Source organism: Heloderma suspectum, chromosome 4, assembly GCF_057233095.1.
Source record: "Heloderma suspectum isolate Gila_16-S chromosome 4, 16-S_ref, whole genome shotgun sequence".
Classification (NCBI taxonomy): Eukaryota; Metazoa; Chordata; class Lepidosauria; order Squamata; family Helodermatidae; genus Heloderma; species Heloderma suspectum.
Window position 1 is genome coordinate 173,375,328 of NC_139461.1, and position 25,673 is coordinate 173,401,000.

At 43.5% G+C, this 25,673-nt stretch overlaps 1 protein-coding gene across 1 annotated transcript; it reads right to left on the bottom strand.

Annotated features, from left to right (window-relative positions):
* Positions 1-960: 960 nt before the first annotated feature.
* Positions 961-23,768, bottom strand: LOC146347773 (2-5A-dependent ribonuclease-like). The gene is made up of 7 exons (XM_084851308.1): positions 23,433-23,768; positions 17,307-19,332; positions 13,352-13,443; positions 12,346-12,548; positions 10,545-10,698; positions 8,826-8,989; positions 961-3,261 (listed from the first exon to the last, which is right to left on the bottom strand). The coding sequence occupies exons 2-7, from the start codon at positions 18,835-18,837 to the stop codon at positions 3,120-3,122; spliced, it is 2,286 nt and encodes a 761-aa protein (XP_084707434.1). The 5' UTR covers positions 18,838-19,332; positions 23,433-23,768; the 3' UTR covers positions 961-3,119.
* Positions 23,769-25,673: the final 1,905 nt, after the last annotated feature.

Consider the following 25,673-nt stretch of genomic DNA (forward strand, 5'->3'; position numbering starts at 1 on the left):
CCTCCTCTAACTACTGGAAGGATGGATGAGAAAACTATCTGGGCCCCAAAGTTCTTGAGTTTCCTCCCCAAAGCTTCAAAGTCTGACGTGATTTCTTCGTAGCTCCGCTTGGCGGTATCATTTGTTCCCACATGGATGAGAAGAAAGGGATACCTGTCAGTGGGCTTTATGAGTGCAGGCAACCTTTCAGTCACATCTCTAATCCATACCTGGCGAGTCCATGGGTCTTCGTGACATACTTAGGTCTCGATCCCACGCAGCAAGGAGTCTCCCACTACTACCACTCTTCTCTTCTTATTGTTGTAGGCCTGGGTTTCATTGCCTCTGTTTGACTGACCTTCAGCCTCTTGCTCACTCTCATGTAGGTTCCCCTGTGATTCTTCCTCTGCAGGCTGTCCTCCAGTCTCATCCGCAAGTACCTGGAGGCGGTTCCACATCTCCACTGCTTCCACTGGTGCAGAGTGGCGTCTAGTTCTTCTTCTCCTGTCACCCTTTTCCAAGGAGTATCCTCTATTCCATTTTTCTTCACCTCAGCATTTCCCACTGCCTCATCTTGCTGTTGCTCTTCAAGCTTCTGGTCTTCCCTTTGCTGCTGTAGTTCCACATTCTGTCCAAGAACTCTTCGTGTTCTCTTATTCCCCGGAGGGTTGACAGTTGCCGCTCCAGTCCACTTACTTTTTCTTCCAGCAGCGTGATCAACTTGCACTTGTTGCAGGTGTAGGCCATGTTGTTCTCAGGCAAGAAAACAAACATTGCACACACCTTGCAGGTCACCACCACTGGAGAGTCCTGTCCTTCCATTGCCTCTTTTCCCTTTTTGTGTCTAGCTTTGTGATTGTTCTAGACTAGCCTGTGCCTGCTCCTCTACTCAGTAGAGGTTAAAAGCGGAGTCCCACTGGTGTGGAAGTGTGTGTTACAAGACAAAAAAATGAAAAAAAGTTAGTTAAAAAATAAAAATTTAAAAAATGTGCAATTGGTTTTATTTGATCAGAAACTACCTGTACTTACATAATTTCCATGGTGTAATTCTACAGTGTGTGGCAAATAGTTTTGATGACATCTTCAAGATGGCCACCATCAAAATTCACAAAAACATTAATATCTCTGTAAATAGTGGATGGATTTTAATTTATAAGGTCTCATTTTAAAGATAAATCAGACAGCTACAGAATAATAATTTCCATGGCGTAACTGGTGTGTGACGCATAATATTGATGTCTTCAAGATGACAAGCAACTGGACAGTTTTCAATGCAGCATTGCAAGATGTTCCTAAGCAAATAACATGTGTATCTATTCTACCAATCATACCCACTGCCACAACAGATTGTTCAATTCAGTTGACATTTTTGCACCAACTTGAAAATTTAACTAAACACATTTGTGGAGCAAAATCATGATGTGTTGTTACATTAGATTTGGGTCTCTATAAAGCCAGTACAGCAAAACTAATAATGTCTCAACACCATCTTTGTGATCAATTTGTTTTACAGCCTGGTGAACGGCGCATATGCATGGCGTTACTTCATGCAGTTGTCACTTACACTGATGGATCCAGTATTCCTGAAATGCGGGAGGTCTGGTACGATGAGAGCACTGTGCATCACATCATCATGGGGAAAGACCGTTGACGTGCTGTAGAAGCTCAAATATGTACATTCATTGCACTGTACAACTGCTACCTAGAAATATTCTTTAAGAAGCATTCATGTGAAGAAATCTGTAAGAAGGTTGAAAACCTACAAGGCAAATCTGATTTTACCAAAGGCAATGATATTGAAGATCTGTTAACCACTACAGATAAATGCAATCTCTCTGGACAAATAAGGGAATTTCATGAGCTCCAAGGACAATCAAACCCAACATTTAAAATGATGCAAGAACACATGGCAGTGGTGGAGTGTTTGTTGCAAGTAATTAGGGTCTATTTACACAGCATCCTAAGGCCCTGGCTCGTTATTTTTTTTAACAGCACCAATAGCTGACCAAGTATCTGAAGAGATATCATGCATGGCAGGGATACCATTTGGGCCAGCAACATTGCGTAAGCATCATCAGAACTCAAAAGCAGCAGCCACTAAACAAGATACAGCAATAAATTAACTGCGTATCGAACTGAAACAGACTGGAAATACATTTTCAGATGATAGGCCTGAACTCATTAACATTGCAGCCAAGGCAGTTCTCAGTGGAAAAAACTGCAAAGGATGTTAGTCGACTGTGTTTTCTCAGTATCATATTGTGTGAAGATTTCAAAATACGGAGACTCATCTCAGAAACTAGTTCCACGAATCTATGGGATCCAGTCAAGAACAAACTAAATTTGTGTTCAAGTGCAAAGAAGAAAATAAAAATGAATGTGGCCGGTGTTGTTAAAGAGTTAAGTGCAGACAGTTCACTATTTGCCCGACTACTGATTATAGCTAGATCACAGCACCAAACTGGTTTATGTGAGACATTGGGACACTATGAAGTCTCTGCTGTACTACGATCACTGTTTAATACTGAAGGAACTATGCATCCATGTCAGCAACTACTACACAGGACTTTGACAATAACGAAACAAGGCCTACACAGCTATGCTGTAGCCTCACAGAGACCACACAAAGTAAACAACACATGACACCAACAGTTATATACAGACATTTCTTCACAGTTCATAATTGTGTATTTTGAAAATATTGAGAGTAAATATAATTGTGTATGCATATTGGGTTTTGGTTACATTGTGTTCCACACCAAGACACAAACTGGTGCCAGGCACTGGGAAACTGATTCATTTGCTTTTCCTCTACAGTGAATCACTTTGATTGAAGATAGCTGACCAAGCTTTATCCAAATCACCAGGAGTCTCTGCTGATAAGCTTGTCTGTGTACACTGACAAGGAGAAATTTTGGAGGCTGTGAGAACATGCCATCTTTCTGACACCTCTCATTAACGGCTTTCAGAACTTGGGCCCCAGGAAGAAGCGTGTTGTATTCACATACAAGAGTTAAGAAGCTGGAGATGCTGCCGGGATATTTGATCCTTTTTGTCTATTCCACATTACTCTTTTAGTGAAATGGAGACAAACTAAAGGAAGCCAGGCGTGTCCATAAAGAATCGATGCCCATTGGTCCTCACTGCAGCTGAGAAGGATTTTGGGCAGTTGGAAAAAGTCTAGCATATTTTGTATTATACAGTCTCCGGTAGACATAAATTGTTAAATTTGGAAAGCGAGTCAGAAAATAGCCTGCAGGCTCCTTGATTATGGCCTTCACCCTGAAATGGAGGAAAATATGAATCCTTTTATTACAAATAGGTAAGTAAGCGCTGGTAAGCGTTGCATTTCAGAACATCATTGCCAGTTTCCCAAGACCCCTTTTCTGCTTATGGGCCATTCTTCTAAAGCCTGGTTTCAGGAAGCAAGGCAGCTATCACCAAGAATGATGCTTTCTGTCCTATTGTATCTGCACACTCCTTCCTTATATAATGATACAGAATGTGAAAAGAGATGCTACGCAACTGTTAAAAGCCCAGGAGCCTCTCAGGGGCTGGCTTGGTAAACTTATTTTCCCCTTCCCTAAGATCCTAGTGCATGACACTCCATCTTTCTTTGCCAGTCCACTTACTTCCTGCCATCACCTCAAGCTTCTCTTATCCATAGGATTATGTGAGGTTTTGCCTCAGCCCCATCTTGTTGGCCGCTAAAGCTCCTAAGGGCACAGTTCTATTGATTGTGCCCTTGATGATCAGAAGCCCCCGAACTCAGAGGCTTCCAATTTTCCAGTGAAGGGTGGAGGAGTGGCGGCAGCGAACTTCACCTCCCCGTCCTCCTGCCCTGCATTTTTTGCTAGGTGGGCTGTTTTGCCCGTCTAGTGATGGCACTTTGCAGGGGGAGGGAAGGAGGCTGGAAGAGGCTCAGGATAGCTTATATCCTCACCTCTCTGGTCTCCTCCTCTCACTGCCCACCAAAATGCCCCCTTTTCCCCCTCTCCAAGGTCACTTTTCCAACTTCAGAAAGCAGCTGAAGTTCCGTCCATGCTGGCTGCAAGGGGCAGGGCGAGTGGGGTCAGATCTTCGACTCCCCCTTCCAAGGTTAGAGCACTGTCTCTGACCTCAGAGGGGGCAATCGCCAGCATCCTATGTCCCCTCAGACAATATCTAGGGGCTATACGATTGATCTCTAAATTTCTCAAATAGCAAACTTTAAAAACAACACCAGCCCTATCTGCAGGCTTATTGTAAGGAATTATTCGACTAAATGCCTCTGCTACCCATTGTTTCCTCAGATTCCTGCATTTTAGAATGTGTAGCCATTGCCTGAGGCCTGTCTTACTTCCTTTAGACACCTGACACTCAGCTAGCTTGCCTACCTGCTCAGCATAGTTGTATCTTGCCAACCACTAACACACAGCCTCTTCTGTCCTTAGACTCCATGAATTTTTTCCACAGCCACCTTTTAATTGCCCCTTCTTTTTCTCCCTTTCTCTTCTGCTTTTTTCTCAGGCTGCTCTCATTCCTTATCTACTCTTCCTCAGGTGCTTGTTTTTCACTCCACAGATTGTACTGAGCCTATCCTCTAGAACCCTTCTTCTTGGCTTCCTTCCCCTTGGCTCTCTACTCCTTGCAACTTCTTCCCACTGAGATTTCCAGCTCTGATCACAGACTGCGTGGGTTCGCATGATCATGGAGGGGAAATAAGCCATGGTGGCTTATTTTCCCTCCCTGTGTATTGCCGGTCATGAGCTGCCTAATTAGCACAATTACCCTCATGAGACACAGGTTTGTTATGATGTCCAAACCCTGTGTGCATGGGTGGATGGGGTGGTTTACCAACCACTCAACAACCCTAGAACAAGTCATAGTTTTCAGGGTGGTTTGTAAATCACCCCAGTCATTTACCCTCGCCGAGTTCGGATGTCATGACAACCCGTGCATGGTGAAGGGTCATTATGCTAATTAGGTAGCTCGTGACTGGCATGGGCAGGAACAGTAAATAAGCCACTGTGGCTTGTTTTCCCTCTGTGGTTGTGTGAACCTGGTCAAATTAAGGGGCTGTTCACACAACACACTAGCCCACACTCAGTGGTTCAGTGTGGGTTGTTTTGAACCGTAGGTTGTTTATTGAACGGTGGGTTATTGTGTTGTCTGAATGCAGCCAGGGTGGCTTATTAACCATGCAGTAGGGCTTATTTTTCTCAAACAACCCTCCTTGAGAACCCATGGCTTGTTGTTGGGTTGTTCAGAGTGGTTAATAAGCCAGACTGCATGATTAACAAGCCACCCTAGCTGCGTTCAGACAAGATGATAACCCACCTTGCTGAAAACATGCTGCGTTCAGACTACACACTAACCCATGGTTCAACAAACAGCCCATGGTTCAAAACAACCCACACTCAACCACTGAGTGTGGGTTAACGTGTTGTGTGAACAGCCCCTAAGCTTGTGTAGGAAGGCTTTTCTCAGCTCCAAAATTACCTTCAGTTCACAAGCTGGATGCTACAAGTGTTCCATCCATTGCTGGCAACTTTTCTTACATCATTCCAACTATCCAACAGATATCAGACATTTCATTGTTGCTGCCAAAAATCCACAGCCTTACAAACATAGATTTTGTATGGCCATAACAGGCCAGACAAGATGCAATCCAAGAGATCAGTGATCAGAATCTCCTTTGGATTTCATATTTTGTTCTTATTTCAAGTTGCTAATTTGGTTGTAGACATGATACTGGGTGAAGGGGTTTAAGCCTTTTCTCTGTGTCATTTGCCTGTTCTAAATCCCACCCCCTATTTCTGAAACAAGGAAATGGCACAAGAGAAAAAGATAAAAATCCCAACTCTACATCACCAAACAAATTAGCAGCTCCACATACTGCTCTGAAGTACCAAAAAAAAGTTGCAGAATCCCATTTAGTTTGACCTCTTGTCTCTCAAAATCCAAACTGCACAACTGCAATCATAAAAAAACTAGGGATGTACGAAACTCACTTACCTTTGCTCCGTCCCTCCCCACGGAATCCTCGACGGGGGGGGGGGGGTGATCCGGTCCTCCCCCCCAGAATCCTCGACGGCCGGCTCCGCTCCATGGCCAGGGCTGTCTGCAGCCGGATTTCCGGCCACGGACGGCCTGGTGCAGCCACAAATGGCAGCCACCGTAGTGGCCGCCATTTGCGTCCGGCCAGACAACCGTGATAGGCTACGTAAGAATTTACGTAGCCTATCATGGCTAACCTAAACAAAAAACAAAAAAAACGCAGCATACGCAAATGGCGGTGGCTACGGTGGCCACCATTTGCGTTCCCTATTTTTCACTGATTTATCTTACGTAAATATTTACATAGGCTAGAATGGCAAAAAATAAAGGAACGCAAATAGCATCCACTACACTATTTGCGTTCCCCCTTTTTTTCGCCGTTTTATCTTACGTAAATATTTACGTAAGATAAATTGGTGAAAAACAGGGAATGCAAATGGCGGCCGCCATAGCCACTGCCATTTGCATACGCTGTGTTTTTTTGTGGGTTTTTTTGAGGTTAGCTGTGATAGGCTACGTAAATTCTTACGTAGCCTATCACAGTCCAAGGATGGCAATGGCGGCAGCAGCAGCCCTGCCGCAGCTGGCCAGGAGACCAGCCGCCGCCGAATCCGCCCCAGGTAAGTGCCATCCCGGGGGGATTCCGCGGGGGGGCAGGAGGCCATTCCGCCACGGATTCCGGGGGGCTGGATTCTAAAGAATCCGGCCTCGCTGGAATCCGTGGCGGAATTCTCCGCCATCCCTAAAAAACCAAAAACAACGATCAAGCAATTCCTCTACCTACAAAGAGGAAAAGAGCCTGCCAGCAGGAAACAGGAATATACTAATTAAAGGGCTGGTTCACTAATGCAGTGGTTTGGAAGCAAACAACTAATTAAAGGGAGAGTAGCTTCTAGAAGCAGGAGTTGCTTAAAAAACAACAGGGACTGTGAGAAGAGATTAGCTCAAATCAGTTAGATTTGCTGACTGAGTGTTACAGTCCTAAGCATTCATTGAACCAAATAAGACTTACATCCAAGTAAACACACTTTAAAAAGTTCACCTGTAAGGATGAACATTGCTAGATTTTTATGGGGAATATAGGAAGTGCTGTATGGAAGCACTGTTTTATTTCCACTTACAGCTGACTGCTGAAAAGTAAAGCCTTGGAAGTGCTAGAGGGCACTAGTCTGGAAGCAGCTGCAACTCATCAAGAGTTTGGACCACTTTATCCATAAGAATAGATTCAGGACAGCTAAAAGAAAGTACTTTTTCCATACTATACATGATTAGCATATATAATTTGCTGTCATAAGTTGTGAGCATGGCCACTGCTTTAGAGGGCTTAAACAAAGGATTTAAACAAATTCATGGAGGGTTAATCGGTCTATCAACAGCAGTCTATCAACAGCAAACCATTTTCAGAGGCCAGGCCATACACCTCGCTGCAGCCATTTTTGGAGGACAAAGAACAGGAGTGAGCTTTTTCCTTGATACCCTGCATGTGGAACTTATTTTCTAAGAAGCTCTGCCTGGCCAGCTTTTAGAAGGAAAAGTTAATTATGAGCATTTAAATATTACTAAAAGCAGAGGGCAGGATTGGTATTAAACATCTTTTAGAAAGGGTTTTTAATAGCTTTTAATAGCTCTGCTGCTGAAGTATCTCTGGTTTTAGTAATATTTACAACACATGGGCAACTTCAAGAGGATTGGGGGCCATCTTTGCCCCCCAGACATCCTCCCCATGCTGACCATGTGGCCCCAAGTTCTAATAGAGAAAAAACCTTGCAAGCTAAATTTGACCCTTTTAGTGCTCTGCAGCAGCTATGGAGTACTAAAATAGTCAAATTTAGCTTGCAAACAAGTTAAATTCAACTCTTTGGGCACCCCATAGTGCTACAGACACCAATTTTTTCCTCTAAAAAGGGGGGGGCAGGGGCCACACGTGGCCAAAGGCCACATATTACCCAAGCTTGATTTAAATGTTTGTAGCTGGTCGCAAAATTGCTACCTATGTCAGTGGTAGGCCTGAAAAAGTGCCTCCCACCCCCATAATGGCCCCTGGCCTGTAACCAAGTCAGCAGTAGTTTTAGAGGGGCCTGGAGATCCATGCTTTCTGCTTTGGTTCATTATTAAGTGCAATTCTCTTGCTAGTGGGCCTCTTGGCTGGTAAGAGGAGTCAAAGGTCGATATCCTCGCCTCAGCACATTCCATGCTAACAAGCTCCAAACCGTGTATCTTATCAGGGCCTAGAATGTACCTGAGAAGTGAGGTTATGTTTATGCTATGCTACAGGTGTCTCTGCTGGGAAAGTTCTGATTGTTTTCCTTCTGAACGAGCACTGTTAGTCTATAATGAGAAAGTTGCAGATGAACGCTAGTTAACTCTTGCTTCTGTCATGCTGCCCCATTGCTAACATGTATGGTATAAAACCCAGTATACCCCATGGCTCTGGGCTCAGAGAAACTGTCTGATCCAACCATTGGGTACGCCTGTGCACTGTAAGTACTCAATAAAGTCTCCCTGTAAGCAAACCTGGATCTGGCTTATCATTATCTCAGCACCTCTAAATTCTGGAAGCCCACTGCAGGGGAAACCCCCCCCCCCAAGTTTTCCCTCTTGCCTTGAGAACTGCAGAGGATGCCCTACTCTCTGTGCCTCCATAGCCAGACATGGACAGTGGAGATCAGTTCAAGATCCTCCTTTGTTCAGGATTTGCATGCAAGCTGCTGCAGGAGGAAGATCAAGGCACAAAAGCAGCCAGTCAGTGAATCCTATGCAGAAGGCCAGGCCAGCAACAAAACTGAAAGAAATCAACTGGCACTTACGCCTTTGGCTTCTCGTTGAAGTGCTCACCCATATTTCTGATTAACCTTAGTAAATCTGTCATACATTTTTCATAATGACGCTTGTTTTGTTCTTGTTTCTTCTTCCCCCTTTTCCCCTTGTCACTGGACAAATCAACCATAGACGCCAACACTTCTTCATCAATCTGAAAAAGACTCACATCCTTGTTATTACTTTGGTTCCATAAAACCCACTCTTCCCAAGAGAGTTCACTCCTGCGAGCTGGCAGATTCCCAGTCACAAAAATAGGATAGTCTATATTCAGCAAGAGGACACTAAAATGTGATATATATTAATTAATAAAATAGTTTCCATATATTGCTTGGTAGATTTAGCAATATTTAAAATCTGGTAGTGTTGCAAATCAATTCATGTACATCAGAACTGCCCTTGCAGGGTGTTGCAGGCAAGCCCATGGAAGGAATGATGGACAGCTGAGACCACAGTGAAATGTGGGTGGAGCTAGTGGCAATTGGAGAAAGTCGAAGAAGGGCCAGGATTGTTAGGGAGAGATCAGGGAAGGAGGGAGAGGAGTTAGGATGGAGAGATAGTGAGAGGAATTAGGGACCAGAGGCAGTTAGTCAGTGAGTAGAATCAGACAGGTTGTGAATGAGAAGAGATGGAGAGAAGCTACTGAAAGCAGAGCTGTGGTGTGGAATAATGGAAACATTATTATTATTATTAATCAGTTATTGCTTGTTCTGAACTGACCTGTTCAAAAAATAAATATATGTTTACATTTTTAAATACCTGTTTAAAATCTGGGTACATTTGAAAATCAGCATATCTCAGCCCAGGTGCTAAGAATGTAAGGAGGAAAGTCCTACTGCTTTCTCTAAATCAGTAGGTGGTGGCAGCTTTTGGAAAGTCCTGGCAAAAGCATGGATTCAGTGACCTCTAGGGGCCAGAACCCTAGAGGGAACCCCTAGTTACGCCATACAGGGCCGGTTTGCACAACACGGAGAACCATGGTGTATGCAGACAACATTTTGAATATGTAGCCCCCTGCTCAGGAGTTGATATGTCATGCAAACCCAGCCACCAAAGTTTCTTTGATGGTTAAACAACCCTCACATAACCCTACAACAAACTGAGGGTTATGCAAGGGTTGTTTAAACATCAAACAACCCTAGGTGGCTGGGTTCATTGCATATTCAAAATGTTGCCCAGCATGCACTGCAATTAATCATGGGTTAAAAACTCCCAGAGAGACAGGCATGTTGTGCAAGCCAGGTTGCTGGGTCTGACCAAAATAGCAGTTGCTCAGCAGCAATTTATAGATATTGAGTCAATCATGCAAGAACCAGTTGGTGGAGAGCAGAACCACTCTTGAAAGCAGACTAACCCTACATATGGTAAATAGGTTGGGTGAATCAGACCGTAGCTCAGCCTTCCTCAACTTGGTGATCTCTAGATGTTTTGGACTATACTCCCAGCATTCCTGATAATTGCCCATGCTGGCTGGGGCTGATGGGAGTTGAAGTCCAAACATCCGGAGGGCACCAGGTTGGGGAAGGCTGCATTAGCTGCATGTTATGAGCATATGGTGCTTTCAGGCCTGGTAACACATGATGAACCACAGGCATGGTCAATCCAGAAGGGAAAAAGGCCAAATGTAGTTGTACAAATCAACATAACATAATTAAAATGAGGGTTGCAGGAAAGCTTTCCTAGTGCCTCTTGCCCAGCCAATAGGTTACCTTTTCCATCCAGTCCTTGAAAGGATCCTCCTTGCAATTCAAAGCCTTCTTGATGTCAGTGGTATCGCTGACAATGGTAACATTCCAGCGCTTAGCGTTTCCTGCCTTAATGGCACGTATCTCATTTCCAACCTCTCTTAAGAACTTGTACTTTCTGGCAAAGAGAAGGCAATCGTAAGAACAGCACTCCACTGCTGCCAGGACAATAAGCTGCGCGGATGACTCATGAGGCCCAGATGCTTCTGTGTAGCAAAGCAGGTTGGCCTCTGAGACAGGGAGAGACCACAGCTCAGTGGTGGACCACACACTTTGCATACAGAAGGAGGTCTCGGTTTCAGTCCCTACCATCTCCAGTTAAAGGGTGGAAGCAGGTGATGGGAAAGCCACTCCCAGGCAGACGGGACTGGGCTAGACGCATAAATAGTCTGACCTGGTATAAAGCAGCTTCCTACGTTCTTAAGTGGGCAGGTATGCTGCACCCACTAACTCCAGACAGATGAAAGGAAGGGACCTGCCTTTTATAACAAGCCTCAGTGATTTGCCTTTCCCCTCCCTCTAATTAATGATAATAAATTGCATTTCTATGCCACCCCATAGCCAAGCTCTCTGGGCGGTTTACAGAAGTTAAAACATTAAATACAATATAAAAAGTTTAAAACCCATTTACATAAAAGCACACAGACAACATACACAAACAACATACGACTACCAACTAATGACATCACTACCCAGCATACTTCTTTCAGCTAGTGTTCTGCCAGCCTTCCTGAGGTCTTGGTGCCCACGATTCTCAACGCTCAAAGGATTGGGTCACCATCACAGTTGTCCTTCCTACAGCTACCTCGCCACAACAACACTGGAGATGGAATTTTTCACCGAGTAGCTTTCAGGATCCTGGCTTTCATGCTTTATGATAGCAAGGCATTTATTATATCTCTCATGGTTGTGGGAAAACACTTGGAAATGTATGGTTTCTGCCTGTTGAAGTCTCAGAAGGTTTTAGACAGGTATGAGAATGGAGCCTAACAGGTAGTATCGAAACATACATTGCTCCCATAAATCCTACTCTATGGATTTTGACACCTGTTGTATGTTACAGTCAATATCCAACTATTTGATATGTGACACCTGGCAGTATTTGATTACCACTGATATCAAGACTGCTTTGCAATATTTGCAGCAAATTCACTAGCCTGGTTCACGCAACACTTATTTAACCCTACAACAAGTCACGGGTTTTGCGAGGGTTGTTTACCTCTTGAATAACCTGTGGTGGCTGGGTTAACATGACACAACAACCCCCAGTTGAGGGTGGCATATTCAAAATAGCGCCCAGCATGCACTGCGGCTCACCATGGATTAAATAACCCATGGTGAGCCTGGCATGTCATGTGAATCGGGTCAGTATCAATGGCATTCATTACTGAAATACAAGTTTTGCTTTTACTCCACCTTGATGGATAGCCTTGTAGTTTGTGCAAGGTTGTGAGGGAACAGGCAGTACAACCTTTCCTGAACACTAGTTATATTTGATACAACACTACAATGCTTGTGAGACTGTAAAAGAAAGGACTACCCAAACAGTCTAAAGCACTCCCAATGTGTTCAAATTCTGAGGTTCAATTTTCAAGGCAAAACTCAAGATTTCAAAAAACTGAAATGGATAGATTGCAACATTTCCTAAATGTCATTCTAGCTCTACTTGCAAAATTTCTTCTTCCATGGCTACTAGGTTAATAATGGGCCAGTGAAGTTAAGATGGAGAGCTAGGAGAGGTGCTAAATGTCCTGTATTTACTTACGTCTGTTTGCTCCAAAAATAAGGATGGTAGATTAATTTCCCCAGTTGTTCAGTGACTGGGATGCTTTTATCAGGAGATTTCAGACATGTTCTGAGGTCTTCAATTTCCATACAATCAACTTCATCCTCTGGACAATGTGTAGGCAAATCTTCAAAGCAGATTTTGCCCCTCATTGCAACATATAGGACAAGATTTCCGAGAGCCTAATGTGTGAGAACAAATGGCTGTATCACACCAGAACATTTAGAATGGATTCACATATTTATCCTACGTGCTAAGACTTAGTTCTCAATGAGATGGTAAACATGTGTCCAGACTATACCAATTTATATTGCTGGTGGGGGAATCTTGTGATTGAAAGTCTCTTACAAAAAAACCTCCCACAGTTCCTTGCACATAGAAGCTGACCTAGTATGTCCGGGAGAAGCATTAAAGCCTGTAAGGTCACTTTTTATTTTGCCCCATAGACCAAAAAGCAGCTGCAGAATTATTTTAATCAGGGAAAATGGTGTTGGAGGAACAGCTTCCCCCAACACTGTCATCCTGGTGAAATTACCACTACTACCATAGTCCTGCCACAGTGACTGGTATAATGGTATAATATTTTTATTAAAGCATGTCTATTTTTTTTAATTCCATGTCTAATTTGACCATTAAAAACATGGGACTGACCTGGTTGGTTACTAAGTTCTCTAATCTACCTGGATTATTAAGAAAATTATGTTATAAAATCAATGAGGCTGTTACAAACAAGAAGGAACCCATACCAGTCACACTCTTCTTACCTGTTACAAACCATTACTCTTCCTTGAAGTCGTCATTATGCTTGTGATTGATTAAATATATGTGTATATTGCATGCACACACAATACTCTGCCTTAATGTTTAGACTCTAGAGATAATAATTGTGTAGATGTAGAAGGAGAAATCATAGAATCATAGAATAGTAGGGTTGGAAGGGGCCTACAAGGCCATCGAGTCCAAATATTGGAAGACAGTTATTTACCTGTAAGTCTTCTGAGATTGTAAGATCTTTTTTATCATCAGTAATTTTTCTGCTCTTATCAAAATCTGCTAGGAAAACCTTGCCAGCAACATCTAGCAAAATAAAAAAAAAAGAAATGGACAAATGAAGTGAAACATTTTTGTCTTTTATGCATAAGTGCTTTGGAAATTGAGGGCAAATAATGGCAATTTTCAGCATTCAGCAATGCTAAACCATAGTTTAGTGTTATAAGAATGCGCCTATGTGAGTCTTGGCCTTTCACACTCCTCCAATCACTCTGATAAGGTTGTGAGGAGTTCGAAAGTTTTTGTTCCTGAATTGCCACATGTGGCAATTCAGCAAGCCTTTTATCAATATTATTCAAATTTGTATAAAGGACAGGATATCTCCCCAGAATTAATGGATAAATATATTCATAAACAAAATTTACCAAAAATTACTAAGGAACAAAAACAAATGATGAATGGCCCAACAACAGTAAATGAAATGGTGGAAGCAATAAAAAAAATTAAATTGGGAACAACTCCGGGACCAGATGGAATATCAGGATTATATTATAAGAAGTGTGAAGAAGAAATTTTACAACAGTTGAAAAATATGATGAACAATATTTTAGAAAAGGGGGAGATATCAGAAACATGAAAAACAGCATATATAACATTAATACCTAAAGGAGGACAGGATTTAACCTCGACAAAAAACTACAGACCAATCTCATTATTAAACAATGATTATAAGATATTTGCAACAATTTTGGCAGAAAGGCTCAAGAAAATATTGCAGGACTTTGTAAATGAGGACCAAAGTGGTTTCTTACCAAGGAGACAGATGAGAGATAATGTAAGAACGGTCTTGAATGTGGTGGAATATTTGGAAAAACATCCAGAAAAACAAGCAGCTCTGATCTTTTTAGATGCAGAGAAAGCATTTGATAATCTCAATTGGAAATTTTTAATTAAGACTTTAGAAGAACTGGACTTTGGAGAAAACTGTATAAAATGGGTGAAATCAGTATATACCAATCAAAAGGCTCAAATAATTATAAATGGGGATCTGACTAAACCTTGTGAGATACAAAGAGGAACAAGACAAGGTTGCCCATTGTCACTGCTTTAATGGAAAATTGCCATTATTTGCCCTCACTTTCCAATATATTGTTTATATTGGTTCTAGAATTATTGAACATATAAGGCAAGATGATCGAATTACAGGAATAAAGATTAAAAAGGAGAAATATAAGATGAGGGCTTTTGCAGATGACTTGGTGTTTATGTTGGAAGAACCTTTAAAGGGAATTGAAATTTTAATGAAAAAATTAACAGAATTTGGAGTAGTGGCAGGGTTCAAAGTTAATAAACAGAAAACAAAAATTTTAACAAAGAATATGAATGTTCAAGTTGATGGATAAGACTGGCTTCCAAATTGAAAAGAAAGTAAAATATTTGGGGAAAAGATTTAAAATTTACTTTATGTACAAGTCTTAAAGAGAATTTTTATAAGATGATGTATAGATAGTATATGTCACCGTTTAAATTGTCTAAAATGTATAAAGGTGTTTCTGGAAAATCTTGGAAATGTGAAGACCAAGAGGGAATGCTTTATCATTTATGGTGGACTTGTAAAAAAGCTAAAACATTTTGGAAACAAATACAATCTTAAGCTCAAAGAATATTAAAGACTACTATAGAACTATAGCCAGAAACTTTTTTATTGGGACTAACAGATAAACATGTAAAAGAGAAGGGGGGAACCCTCTTTCTCTACATGACAACGGCTGCAAGGTTATTGTATACACAAAAGTAGAAGAATGAAACAATACCAACTGTGAGTGAGTGGATCATGAAAATGATGGAGCTGGCAGAGATGGCAAAACTTACTATTATAATTAAAGAAGGGTCAACAACTAAATTTATGTTAGACTGGAAACCTTTTATAGAATTTGTACAAGAAACAGAGAAAAATGATATCTATGTATGTGGATTTTGAATTATGAGATGGTTGATTCTCTTTTTTCTGTTGTTAAAATTAGGAGAAAGGAGATAATGTCTGTGAACTCAATGTATGATATACAACTAAGATAAGAAGTAGAAAATAATAATAATAAGCATTTGTTGTGTAAGGGGAGCCAAAGGTAGATAACTTACAATCTTAAGATATATTTTAGTGTATGTGTATTGTGTGTTTATATTGTTGTTGTGTTGTGTTTTTCTTTTTAAAAAAAATAAAATAAAAAATAATCACAAAAAAGATAATGTTATTGTTCCTGTTTTTGATTAACCACAGTTCATTGTGTTGTTTAAATTCAGACAAACTGTGGTTAGTTTAAACTATGGTAAGTGCAAACAAGTCAACAGTGAAGTGTGTTTCTAAGTTCCTTCTCAAGACCTCGCAGGATGATGGTGTCAGATGTCACCATCTGGACACAGTAAACTGCCTTATATCAAGTCAGTCCTTTAGTCCATCTAGCTCAGTATTGTCTCACTGACTCTCCAGGGTCTCAGACAGGAGTTTTCCCCAGCCTTACCTGGAGATAGCAGGGGGATTGAACCTGGGATCATCTGCATGTGAAGCAGGTGAGCTACAACCCCTTCCTTTCTTGCACCGCTGGGGCTACTGGTTGGAGGACAGTTCTAATTGGGCACTTTCACCACAGTCCAGAATCTTCTTGGCTTTGGGGAGTGGATGGGTTTCTCCACATTAATGGAAAATCCCGCTGCCTTATTTTATTTATTTATTTATTTATTGCATTTATACCCCGCCTTTCTCCCTCTCGCAAGGAACTCAAGGCGGCTTACATTATCCTCCTCCTCACCGTTGTATCCTCACAACAACAACCTGTGAGGTAGGTTGGGCTGAGAGTCTGTGACTGGCCCAAAGTCACCCAGTGAGCTTCCATGGCCAAGTGGGGACTAGAACCCGGATCTCCCGGCTCCCAGTCCGTCACTCTCACCACTACACTACACTGGGGCTTTCTGCTTCCCGATTCTTTGCGAGATTACGATTGGCTCCATTACATGGGCGGACATGGACAACCACACAGTTTGAATTGAAACCTTCCATTTCGGCACTTTTCCTATGTTTTCCTTTAGACAGCACCATCTAGTGGCTTAAATATAGCACTACAGCGGCATTACATGCTACTGATTCTGTGCATTTTTTAAAAAAATACCTGATTTAGTCTGGTGTTTACAGCGGGATAAAACTGAAAAAGTGCCGGAGGGGCCCTGGATGTCAATGACATCATGTAATGGGCCCACAAACCTCTGCAAGTGGCCAATCACAAGCGTGCAATAAACTGCTGGTGTAGAGAAGTTTGATGATCAGAGAGCTAATTCCACATCACTGCCTGCAATAAAGCTCCTACATCTACTGCTGTCCTTCAGTCTGGGTGACTTCTTACTGAGTGAGGCTACTGAAGTATCTCTCTATGCTGCCCACCTGCTCACTTTTGGATCCGAGTGCCTGATATGTGCAGATGGCTGGCTATCTAGTTAAATGCACACTATAGCAAGATACCACATCGTAAATGGTTACCTGTATGCACACATACTATATGATTAAGCTATTCTTTGTACTCTGGTTTAAGTACAATACAAGTCTATTTGATAAACCCCACTGACTTTGATAGACTCCTGATGTGACTATGACATGGGGTGACTCAGGGAGAAGAGATCTGGGAATGTAAGTGCAAGGTTAGAACTGACAGAGCTTGAATTTGGTTTACGACCCTGCTGCTGAGAAGTGAAGCCAGCCGTGTTCAAATTTCCCTGCTCAATTTGAGGCAACACTGACACTTTGTGAACTGAATAGGGAAAACTGAATGAGGAATCTACTGATTATACTACAGTATTGAAAAGCTGCTGTTCCATGTTTATCCCATAAATTTCAACTGGATTATACTGGAGTAAATGGGTAGGATTCCATCAGACAAGGTCAAAAACAAGAGAATACAAACCTATCAAAATGTTACTTGGATGCAGATCCTGGTGGCCAAATCCAAATCCATGAAGTTCCTTCACTGCCTGAAATATTGTTTCAAGAATGTCTTTGTTCTCCATGGCTGCACTCTCTGCCATCCTAAAATACTCCTCAAGGTTCTTCTCACACAGAGCAAGGCACAAGTAGAGACAAGCCTTCTGTTTTTCCCACCCATAAAATTTCATCAGATGGTTGCTGGTTCGGCATTTCTCAAGGCAGGCTTTCTCTCGCTCTGCATTTTCTGCATCGGTGCAGAATATCTTCACAGCCACCTCTTTTCCATCATAGAATCCAAGGTAGATTCCACCTCCATGGGAGGTTCCCTGAATCCTGAAATCTTTATACCTAAAGATCTTGAGTTTCCCAGTCATAGGATGATACTTTTCATAGAGGTACTGGAGCTCAGATCTCCAGCGTCGGCTAGAGAATATCCTCTGTATCGCTGGCTGGCTTGGACGAGGTGATGCATGATATTTACAAAGAAGCTGTATCATTTTATCATTGTTGTAAGTTACACTGGCAATCCCAAGGAGGTCCCCAACATCTGTTCTTGCTCTCTTTTCACACAGCATCTTTGCTATTTCATAATTTTTATTCTCCACTGCTACCATCAGTGCTGTTCTGCTGTTTTTGTCAGCATCATCTATGTCAACTTCATTTGTTTCCAAAATGGCTTTCACCAGATTTTGGCTTTCTCTTTCAACAGCCAGTATGAGAGTAGTTTTCCCACTTTCATCTCTCTTGCTCACATCAGTCCTGTGTTCTAAGAGGAAAAGGGCAACTGCCTCTTTGTCTTGGTCCCAACCTTTGACTTCAGTCACTGAGAGAGCATGGACTAACACATTCCTCCCGTGATTGTCACAGATGTTCACGTCAGCATTCATTTCTGTGACTAGCGCATTGACAACAGTGACATAGCCATGCCTGGCAGCATCCATCAAGGCTGTTGCACCTCCTTTGCCAATTTTCTTTTGCTCCTCATCAACGACTCTGCCCAGATTTACATCTGCCCCTTTCTTATATAAAAATCTCAAGGCCTCTTCTTTTCCATACCAAGCAGTTTCCATGAAAGCTGTGAAGCCATTTTTATCATACTCATTAATTTCTGACCCTTTATTAAGAAAGAGATCCAAGAGCTCCACATTGCCTTTTATCCCTGCCATAATAAAAGGAGTAGCACCATTTTCCTTCCTAGCAAGTGGATTGGCCCCTTTGTCCAGCAGGAGGTGGACAATGTCTTCCTTGTTTCCCTGTACGGCACTATGGAGGGCTGTCCAGCCACAATCCACCTTTGAATTGATATCAGTACCTTTTCCCAACAACTGCCGGACGATCTCGATTGAGCCAAATCGCACAGCATCATTTAGCTCAGAGGCGCCTGCTGCATCTTCCAATCCAGCCCTCTGGGGTTCCCCAGGTGGCTCTACCACCCTCACCTGGTCCTGCCCCCTTTCCTCCAATGACTGATTGTTTGGTGGTTTCATGGCTTCTGTGACGTATTCCCCCATTATAAAAGATTGTTAAGCCTTTCTTAATGCTTACCTGCTGGCAGTAAGAACTTTAAGCTAAAATATTCTGGTATTTTTAGTATTGCTCCCCTCTCTCTTTTGCCAGCCCCCTTTTGCCTTTAGCTCTACCTACCACCAGAATGCAGTTTGAGAGCTTCTTCAAAATGGATTGGGCCCTTGGGCTGAAAGAGGTTCAATACACCTGATGTAGCTGAAGGGCTTTCTCTGCTGCCATTTCTTTTCTGTAGAATTCTGAGACCTTCTGATGGCAGAGATTATTTTGGCTATGTATATACTTCTAGTATAATACAAATAAGTTAATACCTAAGGTGACACCCACAGTTTGTATTAATAGAAGAGCTCTTCACATGCAATATATATCAGATGCAGACATTTTGGATGGTGAAGGTTCAAACGACAAGGTGTTAAACAGATAAAAATTGGTGTCTTTCACAATAATGTACATGTCCCAAGGGTTCACATTCTTCCTTCCATCTGTTTATCAAAGAGAGAAACCATTGTGTTTAGTTAATATGAAGAATTCATAAAGAATATGTCTCTCAATAGTGAAATGGAAATTCCATGTTGAGAAACAGCATACCTCTGCATACTAAATACTGGGGACAAACAGAGGAGAGCTACTCCTCCCATGTCCCATGTGTAGGATTTCCTGGAGGCCTCTGGCTGGCCACTACTGCAAACAGAATGTTAGACTAACAGTGCAATCCTATGCATGTTTACTCAGAAGTAAGTCCCACTGTGTTCAATGGGTCTTACTCAGGCACATGAACCCTATACTCACATTATGCTAAGATAAGACCAGAGATATGCACAGCCACCGCAATGAAACAGTCATCATATCCAATGCATACTCAGCCCAAGAGAGAAGGAGGGAAACATACTAGAAAGCACAAAAACGGCATAAAAATGGCAGACACATTCCCAGCATTCCTGGAGACTCCAGCAGCACCCACTAATCAGGGACTGCCAGCAATGACATCCATGTGCCATCCATACATGGAGGCAGCCAATGAACTCATGACAATGGGGACATGCCCCCAGCACACACCCCTGAATCAAATCATGCAAGACAACACCACATCACCCCCAGTTCATCAGCCCCAGTGGCACAGCCACTGGATATTTTAAGATACAGGAAGGTGACCTCTACCAAATGATATGGTTTTAGCGATGTACCCATGATGTAATTAATGGTCCCCTTTTTGGAGGGGTCAGAAAGGGGATATGCTCCAACAAAGTCAGTCAGATTGCACAGCGAAGAATTATATACACTATTCCCCAACAGATACTGCTTGTTTCATCCATGTACCTTATGATGTAATTATTGTCCCTGGAAAGGGTGGGGTGGAGCTGCCAACTCCTAAACACCAGAGCAGTTGCTCATAAGACTGGAGGTTTTGGAGATGTCACAACTTTTGTAAAATGTCCAGGTAGTCATTTTTTTGTACCTTATAACATAAGCATTTTAATACAGGCTCTTGTACTATTTAAGATCATTCACACCTTTATCACTTGTATTTGTTATCTATATTTACATTTCCTTGGTATGATTAATTAACTTAGATCAGGATTTCATGGCCTCCGTGACAACCATGGAACTATCTCAACATATCATCTGCCCAACAGATATAGCAGGGCACTTTTTTTCTTAAGCTGGCCATGGAGATGGTAATCTGAAGGTAGGAGACCTTGAATGAGTCCCTTCGTCATGGTCAGATCACCTCCTACTGAGGTTTAGACTTACAACAGCTTTCCCCCACTGCAAGGGTGGGGGACCTATTAAAATGATCCACCCCCAGAGGCTAATGGATCCAAACAGCTTCCAGATGGCTTGGGGAGGGGTCCTTACTGATATGGTTGGCTCTCCTGTCAAATACGTAGTCAATCTGTGGAACGCAGAACTGACCTGGGCAGTTCACACGATGCTCCAAAGCACCCTCTCCACAGTAGAGCTCAGACGGCTTCACAATATACCTTGGCGCTGACAGTGATGAAACAAAACAACAGACGGTTTGATGGAGGAAAGTTCCTGACAGATGGAATTGAACACTGGTACGCGCCTATGCTCAAATATATTCAAGGGCAGTGAAGGCGGAAAAGAAACAATCTCTCTCTCTGCCTCTATTGAATCCTCTCTATGCTGCCCAGCAAAGCTTCTTAGGATTGTTCAATCCTATATGCCGACCCTAGGGAGGTTGTGAAGCCATCAGAGGCCTGTTATGATATCTTTGCATAGCACTTCCAAGATAAAATCTCTTGCATCCACCAGAACTTAAGACTCCAATGTTATAGCAGGTGAATCACGTGACAAATCCAGAGTTTTGCTGGATAAGTTTCAGTTGGTACAGCTCAACAGCATTGACAAAGTGCTTGGACAGGTTTGAGTGGCCACCTCCATATATGAGCCTTGCCCATCTTGGCTTATAAAAACTGGTAGGAAGGGAACAACTGGCTGGGCCAGGGAGGTGACTAATGTTTCCTTGCAAGAGGGAGTGGTCCTGGGCCCGCCTGAAAGAAGTGGGGGTGAGACCACTCCTGAAGAAATCCTCCCTGGACCCAAAAGATCTTAACAATTTTAAGCCAGTGGCAAATGTTCCAACCCCAGTCAACCATGACTAATCATCAGGGATTATGAGGGTTGTAAACCACCCTGAGGGCATTTGCAGTTAGGCAGTATACATATCTAATAAATAACAACAACTTTAAAAAAAAACAACTTCTGGAGGGCACCAGGTTGCTTCCTCTGCTATGCACATTTATTTAGGGAAAGATCCAACTGAAATTAATGGGGCTTGTTTGTCAGTAGTCATGCATAGGATTGCGCTATAATTCACTTTTGATACATTAAGGTCGCCATCCTACGGCCGCTAGTCAAAGGATAGGTTGGTTCCCAGGAACCAACCTTGGAGCCCGCACTCCGAGGTCGGTTCCCTGAGAACCGGCCTTCACCCCTTCCTGCTCTGCCTTGCAGGCAGCGCGGAACAGTCCCGTGCTCTGCGCTCGGAAGAGGAGTGTGGAGTGGCAAAAACGGGGCATTCCTGGGGGTGTGCCAGGGCAGGAAACTCAGAAGTGCTGGTAGGACACATCCAAAGTGTTGTCCAGCTGCCGCTTCCCCTGCTCCGACTTCCGGCAGTTAGACAGCTGAAATTGGCTGTCTAGCCACAAATCAGGGCAGGTGAAGTGTGGAGGGGACAATCCCCTCTGTGCTTCTCCTGCCCTGCATTGGATATGATTGCTAGTGTTGGAGGGAGCAATGTTAAAGACATAATCTTTCTACCAGATTTGACATACACACCTGCTCCCAAGCTTCTCTGTGTATCCATCTCTCTTAAAGCCACCATCTTTTTTCCCCTGGCGGGGCTCATAATATACCCTGCTGCATTATTGGCAGAAGATGCAGTGGTGGCAGCTGTGCTAGGGGAAGCTTCACCTGTTTAATCTCTGCCTGCTGTGCAGCTATTAAGGGCACAGGAGTTGTTCCCAAGAAAGTGGCAACCTGCAGTCTCCCCATTTGCTACTCCCAGGGGTGCAGCTAGGTTAGGGAGGCTAGAGGCAAAAGCGGACAGAGCTTCTGCCCCTTTAACAGCTGTGTCAAAGAGGGAATTTTAGCAGATGTCGCTCCTGAAGCAAGCTGCACCTGCTGAAATTCCCTCTTTGACACAACAAATAAAAGTGCAGGAGGCCTGTCCTCCTTTGCGTCTGGCCACCCTAAGCTAGGGCTGGGCCTTGGAGCCAAAGAACAGGGCCCTGCAAACGGGGGGGGGGGGGTGCTTAAGAGCACCCAGAAAGTGGTAAGGGATGAAGGTAGCATAAGCAAGCTCCATTTTATTCCTGCAACCACGATGGTGCCATGATTGAAAGGAGCTTCAAATGCAAGACTGTGCATGCTCAGAGGATTTCTTTTTTCAGTACTGGCAAACATTCTAACAAAAAAGGATGAATGTAGAAGCACTTGTAAAGCATAGGCTGGTGGTTGGGGGTCGGGGAGAAGAAGAAATCTCAGCTGTGTGCTTCACAACAGAAGTAATACACATGGCAGTATAAAGAGGATAAGACCATTATGTCCAGGCTCTAAAAATTACCTAATTGTACCACTGGCTTCTCCATCCAGCCAAACCCCATTCTGTCTAACCCACGACCCTCTTGTCTTTTCCGTTCCTCTGTTACAGATACGGGGTAAAATCCAGCGTTAAGGAGCCCTACTTAGAGTAGACCCATTGAGATGAATTGGGGTTAAGTCAGTCGTGACTAACTCAAGCCCCGTTCATTTCAATGGGTCTGCTCTAAGTAGGGCTCCTTAACGCTGGATTTTACCCACCTTTCTCACACGTTTGTCCTCCCTCACGCAGCCTTCGCCGTAAAATCCTATTTTCTCTCCCTGCCTGTAGAGACGCGCATGCGGGGCGTTTGTCCGGCATTCAAGGAACCCTTCAGAGCCTCCAGCCTGCCCCGCTTGCTTTGGAAATGACTGAAGCCTGTGGCAGGACCAGGAGCAGAGACAGAGGCCAAGCTGCCCCCGGCTCGGCTCGGCCCGGCCCGCCTGTCCCCTTGTCCCGGGCACGGGCTTCACTCACCGTCGCGCGGACGTTGCTCTCCTTTGCATTAGGTGGGAGCTCTGCAGCCGCCAGTGCAGCGGCTGGCGAGGGCCGGGGGAAGAGGAGAGGGAGGGAAGGGCCGCGTTTGGGGTTTTAAAACCCAAGGAACGAAGGCTGCTTCAGGGCTGGAGGCGGAGATGCGGCTTGGAGAAGGGGCGTTGTCTGCTGGTAGTTTCATTTCCCGGTCTGGTCAGAAGCACCTGTCTGAAGGCTTCTCGAGTTGGCGCTGTGGCACTAGGGGAAGGAAAACCTTGCGTCGCTCCGGACCGTCGTTGCTTCCACCCAGTGGGCGCTTCCTCTGCCCTGCCTCAGAAGGGGTGTGTGTGTGTGTGTGTGTGTGTGTGTCCAGACGACATCGTCTTCCACGACGAACCCTGCCGTGTTTTCCCCACCCCGCCGCTTCCGCCTTTTTTCCTACCACGAAAAATCCTTTGATTAGGAAAAGCAGTGGAATAACGAGGCGCTCAAGCGGGATGTGAACGCATGGGAAATCGCAAGAATGGTAAACTGAACAGAAATAAGAGAGGGGAAGAAGGAAGTAATTGTTTTCAATAATTGGAAACCCATCCTTTTTTTAGAGTTTATGACTCAAACACAATTTGGATATTGGTAAGATCCGGGTTCTAGTCCCCACTCAGCCATGGAAGCTCACTGGGTGACTTTAGGCCAGTCACAGACTCTCAGCCCAACCCACCTCACAGGGTTGTTGTTGTGAGGATAAAATGGAGAGGAGGAGGATAATGTAAGCCGCCTTGGGTTCCTTGCAAGAGGAAAAAAGGCGGGGTATAAATGCAATAAATAAATAAATAAATATTAAATGCATGGTTAAAATAGGACCATATGCACTGATAATAATTAAACTATTTAGGGCACAATCCTATGGCTGCTAGATAGCACCTAGATGGCCATAGGATTTTTCGTTTTCTGGGAACCAAGCTTGGAGCCACACTCCATGGGTTCCCAGAAAACCGACTCCCCTCCCCTGCCGCCTCATAGGCGGTGCGTTTCATCCCCAGCACTGCATTTGTAAGAGCAGCATGGGGAGGCCGAAAAGGGGGCATTCCTGGAAGAGGGGAGGGGACAGCCCTTGCCATGCTTCCCATGTGCCATCCAGCCTCCCCCACCCCACTCCAAGGTGCCCTGGCTAGACAGCTAAAGTCATCCGTCTAGCCAGAAATGCAGGGCAGCCAAAGTGCGGAGGAGAAGGTCCCCTCCATGCTCTGCCCAGCCTGCGTCGGATAGTCAGTCGCCTCTGAGTTTGGAGGTGGCTGACTATCCCCGTAAGATTGTGCTGTTATATATTTTTAAAGCATTATGTAGATAGAAACGCTACTTACGTTACTAATTGTGTATGTTGGAATGTTTATCAGTCTTGTAAAATGTTAATGGAGTTACAAAATTTACCAAGATGTATTTGTGTTTTGTAATATGTAATAAAAAGAGGGAAGGAAGGAATAGCTCCACAGTGTCTTCTGATTGTTAGCCCGAGGACTCCTCTCCCCCATCTGGAAGCACTCTAGTAAATATGTAGTTGACACCCATTTGTTACAGGGGATCCAGATGTTTTGGTTCAATTTACGGTTCTGTAGCATTAGGTACAGATAATATGATAATAGCAAACACTCTTTTCCAACCGCACAAGAGACGACTCTACACATGGACATCACCAGATGGTCAATATCGAAATCAGATTGATTATGTCCTTTGCAGCCAAAGATGGAGAAGCTCCATACAGTCAGTAAAAACAAGACCTGGAGCTGACTGTGGCTCAGATCATGAGCAACTTTTGCAAAATTTCGGCTTAAATTGAAGAACATAGGGAAAACCACTAAACCATTCAGGTATGACCTCAATCATATCCCTTATGAATATACAGTGGAGGTGAGGAATAGTTTTCAGGGATTAGACCTGATAGACAGATTGCCTGAGGAACTATGGACGGAGGTCCGTAACATTGTTCAGGAGGCAGCAACGAAATCCGTCCCAAAGAAAAAGAAATGCAAGAAAGCCAAGTGGCTGTCTGATGAGGCTTTACAAGTAGCTGAGGAAAGAAGGGAAGCAAAAAGCAAGGGAGAAAGGGGAAGATATATCCAACTGAATGCAGAGTTCCAGAGAATAGCAAGGAGAGACAAGAAGGCCTTCTTAAATGAACAATGCAAGGAAATCGAGGAAAACAACAGAATGGGAAAGACTAGAGATCTCTTCAAGAAAATTGGAGAT

Coding starts and splice junctions, on each gene's coding strand:
- LOC146347773 (XM_084851308.1), bottom strand. CDS start 18,837: ATGGGGGAATACGTCACAGAAGCCATGAAACCACCAAACAATCAGTCA. Junction 13,444..17,306: donor TCCAAGTAACATTTTGATAG/GTTTGTATTCTC, acceptor TTATTTTGCTAG/ATGTTGCTGGCAAGGTTTTC. Junction 10,699..12,345: donor TATTTTTGGAGCAAACAGAC/GTAAGTAAATAC, acceptor TCTCTTTGCCAG/AAAGTACAAGTTCTTAAGAG.